The 16,384-nt window shown below is 39.9% G+C and overlaps 1 protein-coding gene across 2 annotated transcripts in view; it reads left to right on the top strand.

The window, feature by feature from the left end:
• The window catches only part of PIGN (phosphatidylinositol glycan anchor biosynthesis class N), a 127,905-nt gene that overhangs the window by 23,605 nt on the left and 87,916 nt on the right, over window positions 1-16,384 (top strand). For both annotated transcript variants that reach the window (XM_007524199.3, XM_060173963.1), the window contains exons 8-12: window positions 1,252-1,368; window positions 3,613-3,653; window positions 7,737-7,796; window positions 12,544-12,636; window positions 14,031-14,086. In XM_007524199.3, coding sequence (XP_007524261.1) covers window positions 1,252-1,368; window positions 3,613-3,653; window positions 7,737-7,796; window positions 12,544-12,636; window positions 14,031-14,086 — 367 coding nt within the window. The remainder of the gene's footprint in view (window positions 1-1,251; window positions 1,369-3,612; window positions 3,654-7,736; window positions 7,797-12,543; window positions 12,637-14,030; window positions 14,087-16,384) is intronic.

Genomic DNA, 16,384 nt, shown 5'->3' with positions numbered 1-16,384 from the left:
ACATTAGATAAGATAGATCTTATTTATATAAAGTCATCTAACTAGAAAGTAATCAATTTCCATTTAAAGTGAGAAATTAGAGAAAAGTACGGAGAAGAGTACAAAAAATATATGTTTATCTATCTGGAATTAACTTTACATTGATGACAGAGACAGAGTTGCTGTGATCAAGGGGGCATCAGTGAGGGACCTAGGAGTACTGAAACTCTGCCTTTGATGACTATTTTCCCTGTGTGATTCTCAGGGCAAATGCAATGTGCACTGGCTACTAGGATGAAGTTTGGGTCTCTGAGTCACCATGTACAATCCTAGTGATCTTGTCACCCCTTTGGGCTGCAGTAGCTAGAGCAGCCTGGAGTAAATAAAGCCTGGAGAGATGTGGCTGTCTTCTCTAGTTCAGACCTGACCTTGACTGCTAGCCTGAACTCAAATGACTTCTCTCTAAAGATGTCACTGTTCACTCTGCCTTTGGCTCCACTGCTTCAGGTCTTATACTTGTTTCTTCAAAGTCAATAGTCCTGCTTTTTTTTTTTTTTGATTGATTTTTGTAATATTTATTTATATCCCCTTTTGTTGCCCTTGTAGTTTTTTATTGTTGTAGTTATTGTTGTTGTTACTGATGTTGTTGTTGTTGGATAGGACAGAGAGAAATGGAGAGAGGAGGGCAAGACAGAGAGGAGGAGAGAAAGATAGACACCTGCAGACCTGTTTCACTGTCGATAAAGCGACTCCCCTGAAGGTGGGGAGCCGGGGGCTCAAAGCGGGATCCTTATGCCAGTCCTTGCACTTTGCGCCACCTGTGCTTAACCTGCTGCGCTACCGCCTGACTCCCTGTTTTTGTTTTGTCGTTGATGCTGTATGACTTGTTTTTGGACTGTTTTGAAAATAAGTGTTAAATAGAGTTGCAAACATTTTGGAGTATGGTGACTAAAATTGATTATATATTAATCATTTCTTTCAAGCTAATTATTAGGGAAAAAAAATACTTAGGTGGTGGCCTGGCATTCTGTAGAGTGTATGTATTATAGTGTGTAAGGACCTGGGTTCAAGTCCTCAGTCCCCACCTGCAGGGGGAAAGCTTTACAAGCAGTGAAGTAGTGTTGCAGGTGTCTCTCTTTCTCTTTCCCTTACTATCTGCCCCTTCCCTTCTCAGTTTCTCCCTGTTTCTATCAAGTAAATAAGTAATATAAAAACAAATTTGCATATGTTAGGTCTTGGATAATCTGTCTTGCTAGTCTCATTTATTTGTAGGTTCCCATGGCGCTGGCCACCCTTCAGAGACTTTTACTCCTCTCGTCACTTGGGGAGCTGGAATTAAGTATCCTCAAAAAGTATCAGCACAGCAGATTGATGATCCCCTTTTGAAAGGTACAGTCATTCCTATCAGTTTTTAACTTATATGTCATTTTTTATAAATATAACATTTAAAAATAAGTCTGAGGTTTCATTTAAAAATCACTTTTCAAGTTAGTTTTAGTTTTGATATCTGAATCTTATTATCTGCCTTGAGAAAATTCAGTTGAATTCTACTTTCACTTTTTCATAATTTTTTTTCCTACAGTCCCTTACTGAGATTTAGCTTAAAGCCCTGAGTTATTTATTTATTTATTTTACAAAAATTAAGTTTCTATACATTAGCCAAAAACAACTGGAATTTAAAATTCTAAAATATCACTATAATTTTATCAAAGAAAGCACAGAGTACTCAGGAATAAACAAAATATCCACAGTATCTGTACACTGAGAACTTTACTAAGCTTTACTAAGACTTAGTTAAGTAAATGGTAGGAAACACTACTTTCATGTCTGAGTTAAATCTTATCTACCAAGACTATCAGCTAGATAAGTTCTTTACACTAGGCTAGATGATTATGTTTGTAGTTAGGAATATAACTTTATTTTGGCATCTGATTCCTGTGATTTAATGTTTTAGGATCATGACTTCAAGAATCATTAAAGAATTTTTTTTTCTTATAGGACTATTAAAAATCCTGAACTATAGAAAATGGGAATGTGCATTTTTTTCTTTTTTCTTTTCTTTTTTTTTTTTTTTTTTACATTTTATTTATCAGTGAGAAAGATAGGTAGAGAGAGAGAAAGAACCATACATTACTCTGGTACATGTGTTGCCAAGGATGAAACTTGGGACCTCCTGCTTGAGAGTCCAGTGCTTTATCCACTGTACCACTTCCCAGACCACACATTTCTTTTTCTCATCAGGTGATTCATGGGAATTTTTAGTAGTTAACTAATAGAAATTGGAACATATTTTAAATTTTATTAGCTTTGTAAAGGGAATTTTTTCATTAGAATACCTTAGAATCCTTTTGGTCATAGCTTAAAGTCATCAAATTAAGGCATGATCTCTCATGATCATCTGTTTTGATTATTGCCTGTTAAATGTTCTGCACTTAAATGTAGATGGGAATGAGATTATCTTTGAGAGCAAATTGAGTGGTAACTCATACTATTTAATATTTGAAAATAGAGATGGTAGGAGCACTACAGCTACAATTTTAAGTTTTTTACAAGCAGATGACATTTTAGAAAAAAGCAGCTCTTCACTGACTAATTGGCTAGATTATCTTAGTTACTCTCTGAGACAGAATTCTGACTAGTCATTTTCATTTGACAATTACCACTGTGGTGTATGCTTCCATCATTGCTTCTTTTGCTTGTTGATTATGAAAGTATGAAAGTCTAACAAATCATCACAGGAAACACCATTTCCTTTTCAACTTTGCTTTTTTTTGCCTCCAGGGTTATCACTGGGCTCGATGCCTACACTATGAATCCACTGCTCCTGGCAGCCTTTTTTTTTTTTTTTTTTTCATTTTATTGGATAGGACAGAGAGAAATTGAGAAGGAGGGGGGTGATAGAGAGAGACACCTTCAGACTTGCTTGTGAAATGACCCCCCCTCCACGCAGGTGGGGAGCTAGGGGCTTGAACTGGGATCCTTGGGCGGGCCCTTGCACTTCGTACTTCAGCTTTGCTTTTAAGGTTCTAGTTTTTTTTTTAAATATTTACTTATTTATTCCCTTTTGTTGCCTTTGTTTTATTGTTGTTTTAGTTACAGTTGTTGTTGGATAGGACAGAGAGATGGAGAAGACAGAGGGTGAGAGAAAGACATCTGTAGACCTGCTTTACCACCTGTGAAGTGAATCCCCTGTAGGTGGTTAGCCGGGGGCTCGAACTGGGTTCCTTTTGCTGGTCCTTGCACTTTGCGCCACATGCACTTAACCTGCTGCGCTACCACCCGACTCCCAAAGTTCTAGTTTTAAAAAGTGAAAGTAATTGTCTTTTTTTTTTTTTTCAAGATTTATTTATTATGTAGGAGAGTTTCAGAAGACAAACTGAGAGAGTGACAAGCCAAGAGTACCACTCCATCCAGTTTCGTGGCTGTGGGAATAGAACCAGAAACTTCAGACCCAAAAGGCTGATGCTCTGCCAGTCGAGCAATCTCTCCAGTTGCTCCTGTCTTTTGGTTTATACTTGGCTTAAAATAGACTTTTCTGATACTTTCGTTTTAGAAAGCAGAGATCATTCATAGTCATGAAATAATTTATTCTTTTAAAAATCTGAACATCAGCTCCTGCTTTGTGCCTTTCAGAATGGAAACTGGAGAACTGGAAAAGACAAGATGTCAATCAGGTATTCATTTCAATCTACTTATGTTCAAATTTAATCTTATCCTTTATGAGGAGTTTAGACCAAAAAAAAAATTGAGGACCATCATAAAAGTGATGATAGAATATACTTTAAAAAAAATTTAGTCTTTAACAAAATTTCTAGTACAAATATTTTTTTTAATTTATTTTTTATTTAAGAAAGGATACATTAACAAAACCATAGGATAGGAGGGGTACAACTCCACACAATTCCCACCACCCAATCTCCATATCCCATCCCCTCCCCTGATAGCTTTCCCATTCTCTATCCCTCTGGGAGCATGGACCCAGGGTCATTGAGGGTTGCAGAAGGTGGAAGGTCTGGTTTCTATAATTGGTTCCCAGCTGAACATGGGCATTGACTGGTCGGTCCATACTCCCAGTCTGCCTCTCTCTTTCCCTAGTAGGGTGGGTCTCTGGGGAAGCAGAGCTCCAGGACACATTGGTGGGGTCTTCAGTCTAGGGAAGCCTGGCCGGCATCCTGATGACATCTGGAACCTGGTGGCTGAAAAGAGAGTTAACATACAAAGCCAAACAAATTGTTGAGCAAAGCTTGGAATAGTGGAGAGGAAGTGTTAGGGGGATACTCACTGCAAAGTCTAGTGTACTTCTGCTTTCAGGTATATATTTTGCACTAGTTTATGGATATGTGTGAACATATGCTCTCTCTCACAGAATCTGGTGTATATCTAGGTTTTGGGACTTTGTTAGAAAGTGAACCACCTGGGATGGAATTAGAGAATACTATGAAAGGAAAAGTCTCACCCGAGTAATGAAGCTGAAGGGTTGTCATTCCACACCTGAAGTCTCTGGACACAGTCTGAGCTGAAGCATGTTGAGGTGGCAATCGTTGTGTTGATTAGGTTGTGATTGGCAGATGCAATATTATTTGATATGGATTGGGAGAGGCATGCGGGAAAGTGGGCCCTATCCTAAGGTTCCAGGACTGGGGGAAATAAAGGCTCTATAGTGGAAATGTGAGGTTTCTTGCTGTCTTAGGGTTCAAAAAGACAATGGATAGTTATTGTTATTATCACATTATTTGGTAATTGGGTTAACTTTGAAAAGTCCTTTTGTTAGGGTTTGTTGTATAGTACCCAGCATCTTGTATATAGCTGTGCTACCTGTTGCTTCTGATGTACTTGATCTAGGCTTTTGAGAGTGTCCGCATATCAAATACAAAGCCTATGTATTAAAAAGACTCAGTCTGTGTTTTAAAAACTTCGAGACATTTTCCCCCTCTCATATTAATTAACTAGGATTTATATGACTACCCTTTACTAGGAGTGTACATAAACACCATTTCCACCACCAAAAGACTGTGTCCCATCTCACCCAACCACCCCCCACCGGCCCAGGAAGCTGCATGTCTACCCCTCACCACAGGGATTTTACTTTGGTACAAATATTTTAAGCCTCAACTAAAACTCAGAGAAATCTCCCTCTAAATCACACTGCCTGATTAAAACATTGTTATGCAAATAGAATTTACAAGCCTGATAAGATTCTGTGACTTCTTGGCATTGCCTTGCTTAGTTGCTTTAAGCACAGATCTTAATATATATATTTTACCCTCTAAAGTATATTATAGATTTTTTTTTCCCCTCCAGGGTTATTGCTGGGACTCTGTTCCATCACTATGAATCCATTGCTCCTGGAGGCCATTTTTAGACACCTGCTGACCTACTTCATTGCTTGTGAAGCGATCCCCCTACAAGTGGGGAGCTGGGGTCTTGAACCTGGATCCTCGCTCTGGTCCTTGTGCCTCATACTATGTGCACTTAACCAGGTGTGCTGTCCACCCCTCCCACTTTTCCCCCACAGGTTGAACAATTTATTTTTTAAAATTTCTTTATTGGGGAATTAACGTTTTACATTCGACAGTAAATACAATAGTTTGTACATGCATATCATTTCTCACTTTTCCACATAACAGTACTGCAGGGCTGAGCTATCTCCGCAGCCCGCGCTCAACAACACAGTACAACCCCCAGTAGGTCCTCTGTCATCCTTCTTGGATTTATTTTTTTTTACACACACATTTTTTTTTTTAATTCTAGCTAGGATCCTTACAAATGCAATAGGAAAAACAAACAAACAGACAAAAAAAAAACAAAAAACCCACCAAGATAATAGATTACTCTGCCTGAAACTTGTACAGTATAGGAACATGACCTATCGAATGAAGTTGGACTAGCGATATAATCTGTGTGAAGCGCAGGCTTTTCACTGTGGGAGATATGCTGTGAAAGCGGCCAGCCATCTTCATTATTTCACTTGTGCAGGTCACCTCCCTTCTTGTGTGACTAGCCAATGTCTAGGATCAGGGTTTCTGGCCTGTGGTTGCAGAAGCTTGCTCATTCTTAGCATACTACGATGTCTTCCCTTAGGACGGGTGTGTTCCCCATGTAAAGAAAAATGTGCGCGGTCAGACTGGCAATCGACTTGCAATAAGAATGACTGCTGATGGGATTGGAGTGACTCAAAGTCAGGAGACAAGGACATGTTCTGCCTATAGTTAGACCAGCTCATCATTATTATTATTTAAAGTTTCTAAAGTAAATAAATAAGATAGAAAGAAATTGAGAGGGAAAGGGGAGATAGAGGTAGGTAGGTAGATAGAGAGATAAATTGACCAACTGACTGAACCCAGGGCTCTGTGCACAATAAACAATACACTCCAGGGGGCTGGGCCAGTGGTGCACTGGGTTGAGCACACATAGAACTCTACCAATTGGCACATCTGTCAGCCCTACTTACTCATTCACTACCCCCCCCCCCCCGACTTAACCTTGCTGGAACTCTGTAAGGGAGACGTTTTTATTTACTTTATAATTGATATGGAAGCTGAGGTGTTAGGGGTATTAGATAGCCTCTCCAAGGTCTCAGAGATCGCAAGTAAGGATTTGAAACTGACATTCTGACACCCAGGCACTTTTCTGTCGGGAAAATTATAAGGACTAAAAAAAAAAACAATGCTAGCCAGAGAAATAGTTCAGCCAGTAGGGCATAGGACTTGCATGGCTGAGGCTCCTGGTCTAACACCCAGTGTTGCAAGTAGTATTATAACATTTCCCTCCCTCACAGGAAGCTTTGTTTCATCTTTTTTTTAGACTTTTTATTTTTTTTATTACTATTTTCACCAGAGCACTCTTCAGCTCAGGTTTGATGGTGGTGCTAGGTATTTGCTGGTGGTGTTGGGGATTGAACCTGGGACCTTTGGTGCCTCAGGCATGAAAGTCTTCCTGCAAAACCATTGTGCTCTCTCCCCAGCTGATAAAGCTTTCTTTGTTCAGTGTAATAAATTAAGTAAAAGTAAATCATTTTAGAGAACAAACAAACAAACAAAAAGACATTACCTAAGATAATAAAGGGCCAAGAAAATTAAGAATGTATTGAGGGGATGAGAAAATGGAGTCAGAACATGAACAAACATGTGCACACCACGTCTGGGAAACTAGACCTGAAGGAGAACTGTCCCAAATCATGTGGCTGGATCGTCTTTTCCCATGAGACTCGGGTCTAGTTTATCTCTCTTTTGGCTTATGATGGCTGGCCAAATCTCTGATCCATATATATATTTTACTTAGTTACTATATACTTTTCTCCAGTGAAAAACTAGGATTGCAATTTTGTCTAATCATTTTTATAATACTAAACATTTATTTTTATTTTTAATTCATATATGATGGGATATATAGACAAAGAGAAATTGAGAGGTGAGGGGAAGACACAGAGAGGCAAAGAAACAGACAGACAGACACCTTCAGCCCTGTTTCACCACTTGTGACGTTTTCCCCCTGCAGGTGGGGACCAGGGGCTTGAACCTGGGTCCTTGTGCACTGTAGTGTGTGTGCTCAACTAGGTTTGCTCTGAATGTTTTTTTTTCAGATTGATTTTTTCATACATTCATGTACCAGTTACAAATGACAGTTTTAGAGATCCGTTTCAGTAAATGTCTGAAGGTATTTACTTTAAGGAATATCACGGTTATATTCCCAAATCCAGCAGTGAAGTGTTTTATTTCCATGTTGATGCTGTAGACATCAGCTTTTTCTGTTTGTAGGCAGATATTGCACCATTAATGGCTTCTCTCATTGGAGTTCCCTTCCCTCTTAACTCAGTGGTAAGTACAATTTTATTTATATTTATTTATTTTATAACCAGAGAACTGCTCAGTTCTGGTTTATGGTGGTGTAAAGGATTGAACCTGGGAGTTTGGAGTCTCAGGTATGAGAGACCTTTGCATAACTATTATGCTATCTGCCCCTTCACCCCCATAAGTACAAGTTTATTATGAAATTTCAGAGTTAAAAATAATCGTTTGCTGTGATGTTTATATCTTTCTGAATAATCTTTGATTGTATTTAAAACTTTATTTTCCTTTATATTTCTTTCTTTCTCTCTGTTATTTTAACTTTTAAAAAATATTTCTTTAACATGAGCGTGAGAAAGAACTAGAGCATTGCTCTAGCAATAGTGATGGGAAATTAAACTTGGGACCTCATAACTTTGTTATTTTAATCACCAGGGATTCTGGTGCATACTTAATTTTTTTGACTCCAGGGTTATCGCTGGGGCTAAGTGCCTGCACTACAAATTTACTCCTCCTAGAATCTATTTTTTCCCTTTTGTTGCCCTTGTTTATTGTTATTGTTATTGTTATCATTGTTGTTGGATAGGGCAGAGAGAACTCGAGAGAGAAGTGGAAGGGGAGGGGGAGAAAGAGACACCTGCAGACCTGCTTCATCACTTGCAAAGCTATCCCTTGCAGGTGGGGAGCCTGAGGCTCGAACTGGGATCCTTTCTCCAGTCCTTGCGGTTCCCCTCATGTGCGCTTAACCCTCTTTGCCACTGCCCACCCAGGACCTCATAATTTGAAGTCTAACACCCTAGTCACTGAGTCACTTCCTGGGTTGTAATCTATATTCCTTTTTAAACATGTAGTATGTCATAATTTTGCATGCATTATAATTAATGAACAGTATAGAGCATGGACCTAACAACATTTAAAAAATTAAGCCAGAACAGAGCTGTTTTTTTTAAAAAATATTTATTTATTTATTCCCTTTTGTTGCCCTGGTTGTTTTATTGTTGTAGTTATTGTTGTCGTTGTTAGGTAGGACAGAGAGAAATGGAGAGAGGAGGGGAAGACAGAAGGGGAAGAGAAAGATAGACGCCTGCAGACCTGCTTTACCGCCTGTGAAGCGACTCCCCTGCAGGTGGGGAGCCAGGGGCTCGAACCGGGCGGGATCCTTACGCCAGTTCTTGCACTTTGCGTCAAGTGCGCTTAACCCGCTGCACTACTGCCCGACTTCGCCCTGAGCTCTGTGTTTTTATTAACTAATTAATTTTACTTTTATAGAGACAGAAAAGTTGAGTAGGATGGCAGAGATAGAGATAGACACACTTGCAGCACTACTTCACTCATGAAACTTTCCCACTGTAGGTGGGGACCAGGGGCTTTAACCCGGGTCCTGGCCTGTGGTAACATGTGTGCTCAATTGAGTGTGCTACTGCCTGGCCCCCAACAGCTTTTCTTTAAACTTTTTTTTATTTGCTAAAATGTATTGGGTTGTTGAGGAGAGTCATGATGTATGTTTATCTTTCTGTGCAGAAGTGCATCATGACTTTTCTGACAGCCCAAAATACAGATCTTTTATCTTTGCATTTGACTTATAAGTGATTAAACATATTACAAGCAGAAGCTGAATCCATTTAAAGAGAGTTTGTTTTAAAGCTTCTGGTGATTTGACTGTATTAAAGGGCATTCAAATGCAAGGTTTGGGAGTAAATAGGGATCCAGAGACTCAGAAGAAGGGACCAAACCATGCCCCCAGGGTGGGTCAGTCTCCTCAGGGCACTGATAGGGCCTAGCTGCAGCTTTGTTGTACTTTCTGCTCCTCTTGACTCTCGACTCAAATTCACATGCGCACTCTGGGGGTTACCTGGCTGCCTTCAGTAAGGGAGGCGTGGCCCCACTGAAGACCACCGTGCAGTATGCAGCCCAGACTTCTCAGCAGAGGGCGAACACTGGGGGATTGGAAAGCTGAGAACCCCCAGACAAACAGATGTCCATTCCACTCATTCTTCTTAGCTCTTGATTTTTATTTATTATTATTTTAATTTCCTCCAAGGTTATCACTTGGGCTCAGTGTTAGCACTATGAGTCCACCAGCCCCAGTAGCCATTTTTTCCTTTTTTTTTTTCTCCTCCTGTTTATGTTATTTGATAGGGCAGAGAGAAAGAGAGAAATTGGGGCGGGGAGATGTAGAGGGAGGAGAAGACAGACACCTGCTGCACAGCTCCTGAAGCATCACCTTGCAGGTAGGGAGTAAGGGCTCATCCCCGGCTCATTGCGCACTGTAACATGGGCACTCAGCTAGGTACACCACTGCCTGGCCCCTCTTTTTAGCTCTTCAAATACAACTTAGTTTTAGAAAAAAAAAAAATCGCATAACTTAGAATCCAAGTAATGTGTCACCGCTGTAGTCGTAAGTCTGTATGTATATAATTAAAACAACTCCATCATTACTTGTTTGTTAAAGTCACTTGTAGTAAGTATGTGTGTATGTGTATGTGTCTCTGTCTATCTGTCTCTTGGATGTGGACCCCAGGGTTTGATTACATGTAAAGCATGCACCTTATCACTGAGCTACATCCCTGGCTACAGCAGCCTCTGGTCTTAACCACATATATTGTATTCTCATTTTTCGTATTCTCTTTTTTTAAATTTCTTTATTGGGGGATTAATGGTTTACAGTTGATAGTAAAATACAATAGTTTGTCTCATTTTTCTTATTCTTAGGCTTTTTTTGTCGTTAAATAGTCTAGCTGTGACCTACCATACTGATTTTTTTTTGTTTGTATAAGGTGATTGGTTCACTGCTAAACCCATAGTAATCTATCAGTAACTTATGCTTTATTGAACTTAATTTCTTTTATTTTTTTAATAGATTTTATTTATTTATTCATGAGAACGATAGTAGGAAAGAGAGAACCAGACATCACCCTGGTCCCTGTGCTGCCAGCGATTGAACTCTGGACCTCATGCTTGAGAGTCCAGTGCTTTATCCACTGTGCCACCTCCTGGACCACTGAACTTGATTATTTTATTTTCACTTTTAAATTGAAAAAATATCTTTATTTGTTGGATAGAGACAGTCAGAAATCAAGGAGGGAGGAAGAGATAGAGAGGGAGAGAGACAGAGACACCTGCAGATTTGCTTCATCACTCACAAAGCTTTCCCCTTGCTGGTGGGCGTTGGGGGCTCAAGCCTGGGTCCTGTGCACTGTAACATGTGTGCTGAACCAGGTGTACAACCACCTGATCTCTTTTTCATTTTTAAAAATTTTATTAGTGATTTAATATTGATTTATAAAATTACATGTCAACAGGGGTATAAATCCACTCCATTCCCACCACCAGGGTTCTGAATCTTCAGTTGCTTCTCTGTAAGCCACCACCTGGGCCAGCCATTATCTCTACAACTATCTGTTTACATTTATACGTAATTACTCCATTTTTCTCCTTTTCCTCTTCTCTCTGGGTGCTGATGGAGCTGGAGGTAAAAACCCTCTTATCTTCTTCCTTCTATAATTTCTTCCCTGCTGGTAGTATGGATCAAGGTTGTTTTTGGGGTGTAGAAGGTAGGAGTTCTGGCTTCTGTAATTGCTTCTCCACTAAACGTGGGCATTGGCAGGTCGATCCATACCCCCAGCCTGTTTCTATCCTTCCCCAGTGGGCCAGAGCTCTGGAGAAGTGAGGTTTTAGGACACACTGATGAGGTCATCTGCTCAGACAAGTCAGAATGGAATCATGGTAGCATCTGCAGCTTGATGTCTGGAAGGTAGCAGGACATAAATTGAGACAAAATGGTTAGTGAACAGGAACCAAAAAGTAGGAATAGAGTAGATGAGATTAAGGATCTTAGGGTAGAAGAAAGCTGGGAAATCCATCTTAGTCATGTTCCAGGGGGCACACAATTATGATAGTTTTGCTTGAGTTTGATAGCTCACTTGAGGTTGGATAAAAATATTGTCTGAGAAAATGGTGTCAGAGAAAAGGGCTAGGAAGTTGGATTAGGGCAGTGCATAGCTCCCATTCTTGAAAAAAAATTCTATGGATATAATTTCTTTATTTATGTAGATTTCTTTTTTAAAAAATCTTTTTATTTATTTATTTATTTATTTTTATTGTTGGTGTTATTAATGTCATTGTTGGATAGGACAGAGAGAAATGGAGAGAGGAGGGGAAGACAGAGAGGGGGAGAGAAAGATAGACACCTGCAGACCTGCTTCACCGCCTGTGAAGTGACTCCCCTGCAGATGAGGAACTGAGATCCTTAAGCTGGTCCTTGCGTTTTGCGCCATGTGCGCTTAACCCGCTGTGCTACCACCCAACTCCCTGTCTAGATTTCTTCATAGCTAGTTGGTGAGGAAAACAGAACATCTTTCAGTTGTGGTTGTTTGCTGTTGGCTTTCCTTCACGCACTGCATGCCCCACCACTCACTCCCGGTAGACTGTTTTTTCCCTTCAAGATAGAGGATGAGACCAGAGAGAGGGAGAGAGGGAGAGAGGGAGAGAGAGAGAGAGAGAGAGAGAGAGAGCCTAAGAAAGAAGGAGAGAGGCAGCATTGTTCCACCACCTGTGAAGCTTACCCTGTGTAGGTGATTCTTTGTGGTAGCCAGAGCTTCGAACCTGGGTCCGTATGCGCGATAAATTGTGAGCTCTGTTGGGTGAACCATCTCCTGTTATCCTAGTAATCTGTTTATCAGTGTTACCTTCATTGCTTCCTTAAAGTCTGTTTGTGTGATAAGAATAACCTGAGCTTTGTTAGTACTGATATGCAACCAGCGTTTATTATTTACAGGGAATCCTGCCTGTGAAGTATCTTAACAACACTGATCTCTTCAAAGCAGAGAGCGTGCTGACAAATGCAGTTCAGATTCTTGAGCAGTTCAAGGTAACACACAGTGCACACACAAATGCCATGGCTACTACAGTTAGAAAATGGAGTGTGTTAAGTGAAATAGTCACTATGGTTTTTTTTTTAATATTTATTTATTTTCCCTTTTGTTGCTCTTGTTTTTTTATTGTTGTACTTATTATTGTTGTTGCTGTCGTTGTTGGTAGGACAGAGAGAAATGGAGAGGGGAGAGGAAGACAGAGAAGGGGAGAGAAAAGATAGACACCCGCAGACCTGCTTCACCGCCTGTGAAGCAACTCCCTTGCAGGTGGGGAGCCGGGGGCTCGAACTCAGATCCTTACTCTGGTCCTTGCGCTTCGCACCATGTGTGCTTAACCCCCTGCACCACCGCCCGGCTCCCTTCATTATGGTATTTTAATAAATGTTTTTTTAATACTTTAGTTTTTAAAGTTATTTTTATTATCTTTATTTATTAGAGACAGCCAGAAATCGAGAGGGTGGGGGAGAGGAAGGGGGGAGAGAAAAAGAGACACCTGCAGCACTACCTCACCACTTGTGAAGCTTTCCCCCTGCAGGTGGGGGCCGGGGGCTCGGACCCTGGGTCCTTGCCCGTTGTAACATGGGTGCTCAACCAAGTGCGCCACCACCTGGCCCCCAAGAAATGTTTTTTTTTTTTTTTTTAAAAAAAACAACAATTCCCTACCTTAAAATTTTGTGTATTTTTCTAGCGTTGTAAAGTCTGAGGGTAAGTTTCATCAGCAGTTGGAGATGGAGGAGTTACTTCTGTGTTATCTTCCTAATTGTGAACTACTTTGTTTTGTGATAAAGACAAACCAAGTCCTTATGAATTGGAATCGGACCCATATAAGTAGAAGACACTACAGTATTTTTTTTTTTGTCATTCCATGTTATTTTATACATGAAGAACTTAAGGTGATCATTTAACTTAATCTTTCTGATCTTAATACTGCTATTGGAACTTGGTTTGTTTTGTTTTCCAAGAAGTACAATTTAATTACATCGCAGTATGTTATTTTGCAGGCTTGATAGTATTAATTCTTAACTATATTGTGATCATATGATAAGTATTTACTTAAATATTTTTGAAATGATATATTAACCCATATTTAGCTATTTTTTAAATATTTACTTTGGATAGAGGCAGAGAGAAATTGAGAGGGAAGAGAGAAGGAGAGAAGGAGAAACACTTGCAGCCCTGCTTTCTCCCTGCAGGTGGGGACTTGAACCCGAGCCCTTGTGTCCTGTGACATGTACGCTCAACCAGGTGGACCACCACCCAGTGCCCCTTCTATTTATTTTTAAATAGTTAGCTATCCCCAAAGGAACATCTGAATGACTGTCTACATTTCAAAGTGCAATTAATTTCATTCATTATTCATAATAAAATGTTTTTATACTTTGGTTCCCAGGTGAAAATGGCCCAGAAAAAAGAAGTCACGTTACCATTTTTATTCACACCATTCAAGTAAGTCTCTTTATTATTAACTCGCAGGAAAGAACTCTTCCAAGAGTTTCACAGTGACAGGATTGATCAGAGCTTCTTAGAAACTTTGCTCCTTTCTTTTTGTGTTTATTAATGTAAATTCTAAATTGAAAATCTCTTCTGTTTTTGTAAATAATGAGCCAGATGCCTGACCGCCTTTGAATGGGAGGGAACTGGAGAGTAGAGCTAAAGTGTGAGAAGCATTAAGGGGATTAATTCAGCAAAGTTCTGCTGCTCACTGGGGAGATGTGAGGGCTTCCAGCTTGAGTGACTGGGAAGATGCTGGTGCCATGCAGGCTTTGAGGAAGAAAGGGGCAGTGACTCAGCAGTAAAGCTCATGCTTGAGAGTCCGGGTGTTTTACCCATTGCACCGTATCCTGGGCCTTATATTTTATTTTGACAGATTTTATACCATTAGCGTGACGCTCATCAACTTGTAAAGCTTAGATACTGCATTGCTCTCCGGATAGTGTTTGTTTACCTGAGTTGTGTCTGTTCGGGAGAGCAAAAGCCAGGGGGGGTAGGATCAAGATTTTGCAAGTTTTGATTACATGTGCTAAGTATTGTATTATGTACACTAGTGGTAGGACCACCTTTGAGGATTGTCTTGAACTGTAAGATTGCCACCTGTGTTCTATTTCTAAAGACTGTAAGCTAATCCTTTATTTGTTGCATATCATATCATGTACAGGACCGCACTCATCTGGTTATTTATACTATAGCGGCATAGTCAAACCTAAGAAAGAAAACAAGTAGGGCTGAGGAGATAGCAAATCGGCAACACACAGACTGTCACACCTGATACAGCAGGACAACATTAACAAGCAGCTGCTGGGGAGATAGCTCAATGGGTTGATCATCAGACTTGCCTGCCTGAGGTTCCCCAGCACTATGGCAGCAGAGAGATTGCTCTGACTTCTTTTTCTCCCTGTCTCATGCTAAGCCCTCTCTCTTCCTCTCTCTCCCTTTCTCTCTCCTTTTCACATGTGATAAATAAAATGAACCTTTAAAAGAAGAAAATAAACAGGTAAATGAACAAGAAATATAGTTTTTTTTTTTTTTTTTTTTTTTAACAAGAGTGCTGCTCAGCTCTGGTTTATGGTGGTGCCGGGGATTGAACCCGGGACTTTGGAACCTCAGGAGTGAGAATCTCTTTGCATAACCATTATGCTATCTTCCCCTACCCCGGGAAACATATGATCAATTCATAGTATGAAGAGAATACATAGGAGGCTGAAAGTGAGACCAGCCTAAGTTTACTGTAGACCCGCCATTTTGGAAAGACCTGTCAAGACTGCTCTCTGGCTAAGGGATGCCAGCGCACGCTGCCCCTTTCTTTCATTGGCCCTGTGGAGAAGACTCTAAAATGTAGCTTGAGATCCTAACAGAACATAAACAAATAAGTGCTGTATGGTAATGTTCAATATTGTGAAAACTCTCAGTCCTCCCCAGATGACTTCCCATGTGGAGTGTATAATAAGCAAATGATTTTTTTCCAGCGACTCAGAAAGATGATGCTAACATTTATGTGGAAAAACACATTGTTAAGAATAGCTTGACAATTGAACATACAAATGTAAAAAAAAAAAAAAAAAAAGAATAGCTTGAGTAGTACTGGGAAAAAAAGTTACGAGATTTACTCTGCTGGATGTCAAAGTACATCTGAAGTTCTTGCAATTATAAGAAATGTTATTTCTTGGTGCAGCCTAAGTGCATTGATTAGAGAGAATCAGCTGATATGTATATGGGGTTTGGTTATAATTAGAGATGACATTTGAAGCTTGGGAAGGGGAGAATTGCACTGGGAACACTAGCTATTCATTTGGAAAAAATCGGCTAGGCCTCCTATCTCGGTTCATTCACAACACTAAGTTGCATGCACATTGAATAAAAAATGAGATATTTATATGTGCGTGTGTTAGGTCTGTAACTAAGGCACAAGTGTAACTATCATATGATGGAAGTAGATCATTTAATTATATCAAAATTAAATGCTTTTATTTAATAAAATAAGGACTACAAAGTTAAGTAAGTACCAGATTAGGAGAAAATATTAATAAAAAGTATGACAAGAATTGTAATTTGCAGACTTTATAAAAATCTTATATGTCAGTTAAAAATGAGTGACCTTACTGGACATGGACAAAGGGTAACTGAAAATTCACAGAGAGGGGGCTGGGCGGTAGCACAGTGGGTTAAGTGTACATGGCACAAAGCACAAGGACCAGTGTAAAGTTCCTGGTTTGAGCCCCTGGCAGGGAGGTCACTTCGCAAGTGGTG

The sequence above is a fragment of the Erinaceus europaeus genome, chromosome 15 (genome assembly GCF_950295315.1).
Source record: "Erinaceus europaeus chromosome 15, mEriEur2.1, whole genome shotgun sequence".
NCBI classification, from domain to species: domain Eukaryota; kingdom Metazoa; phylum Chordata; class Mammalia; order Eulipotyphla; family Erinaceidae; genus Erinaceus; species Erinaceus europaeus.
Note: the sequence above shows the minus strand (reverse complement) of the source record. Positions and strands in the feature narration are given on the sequence as shown.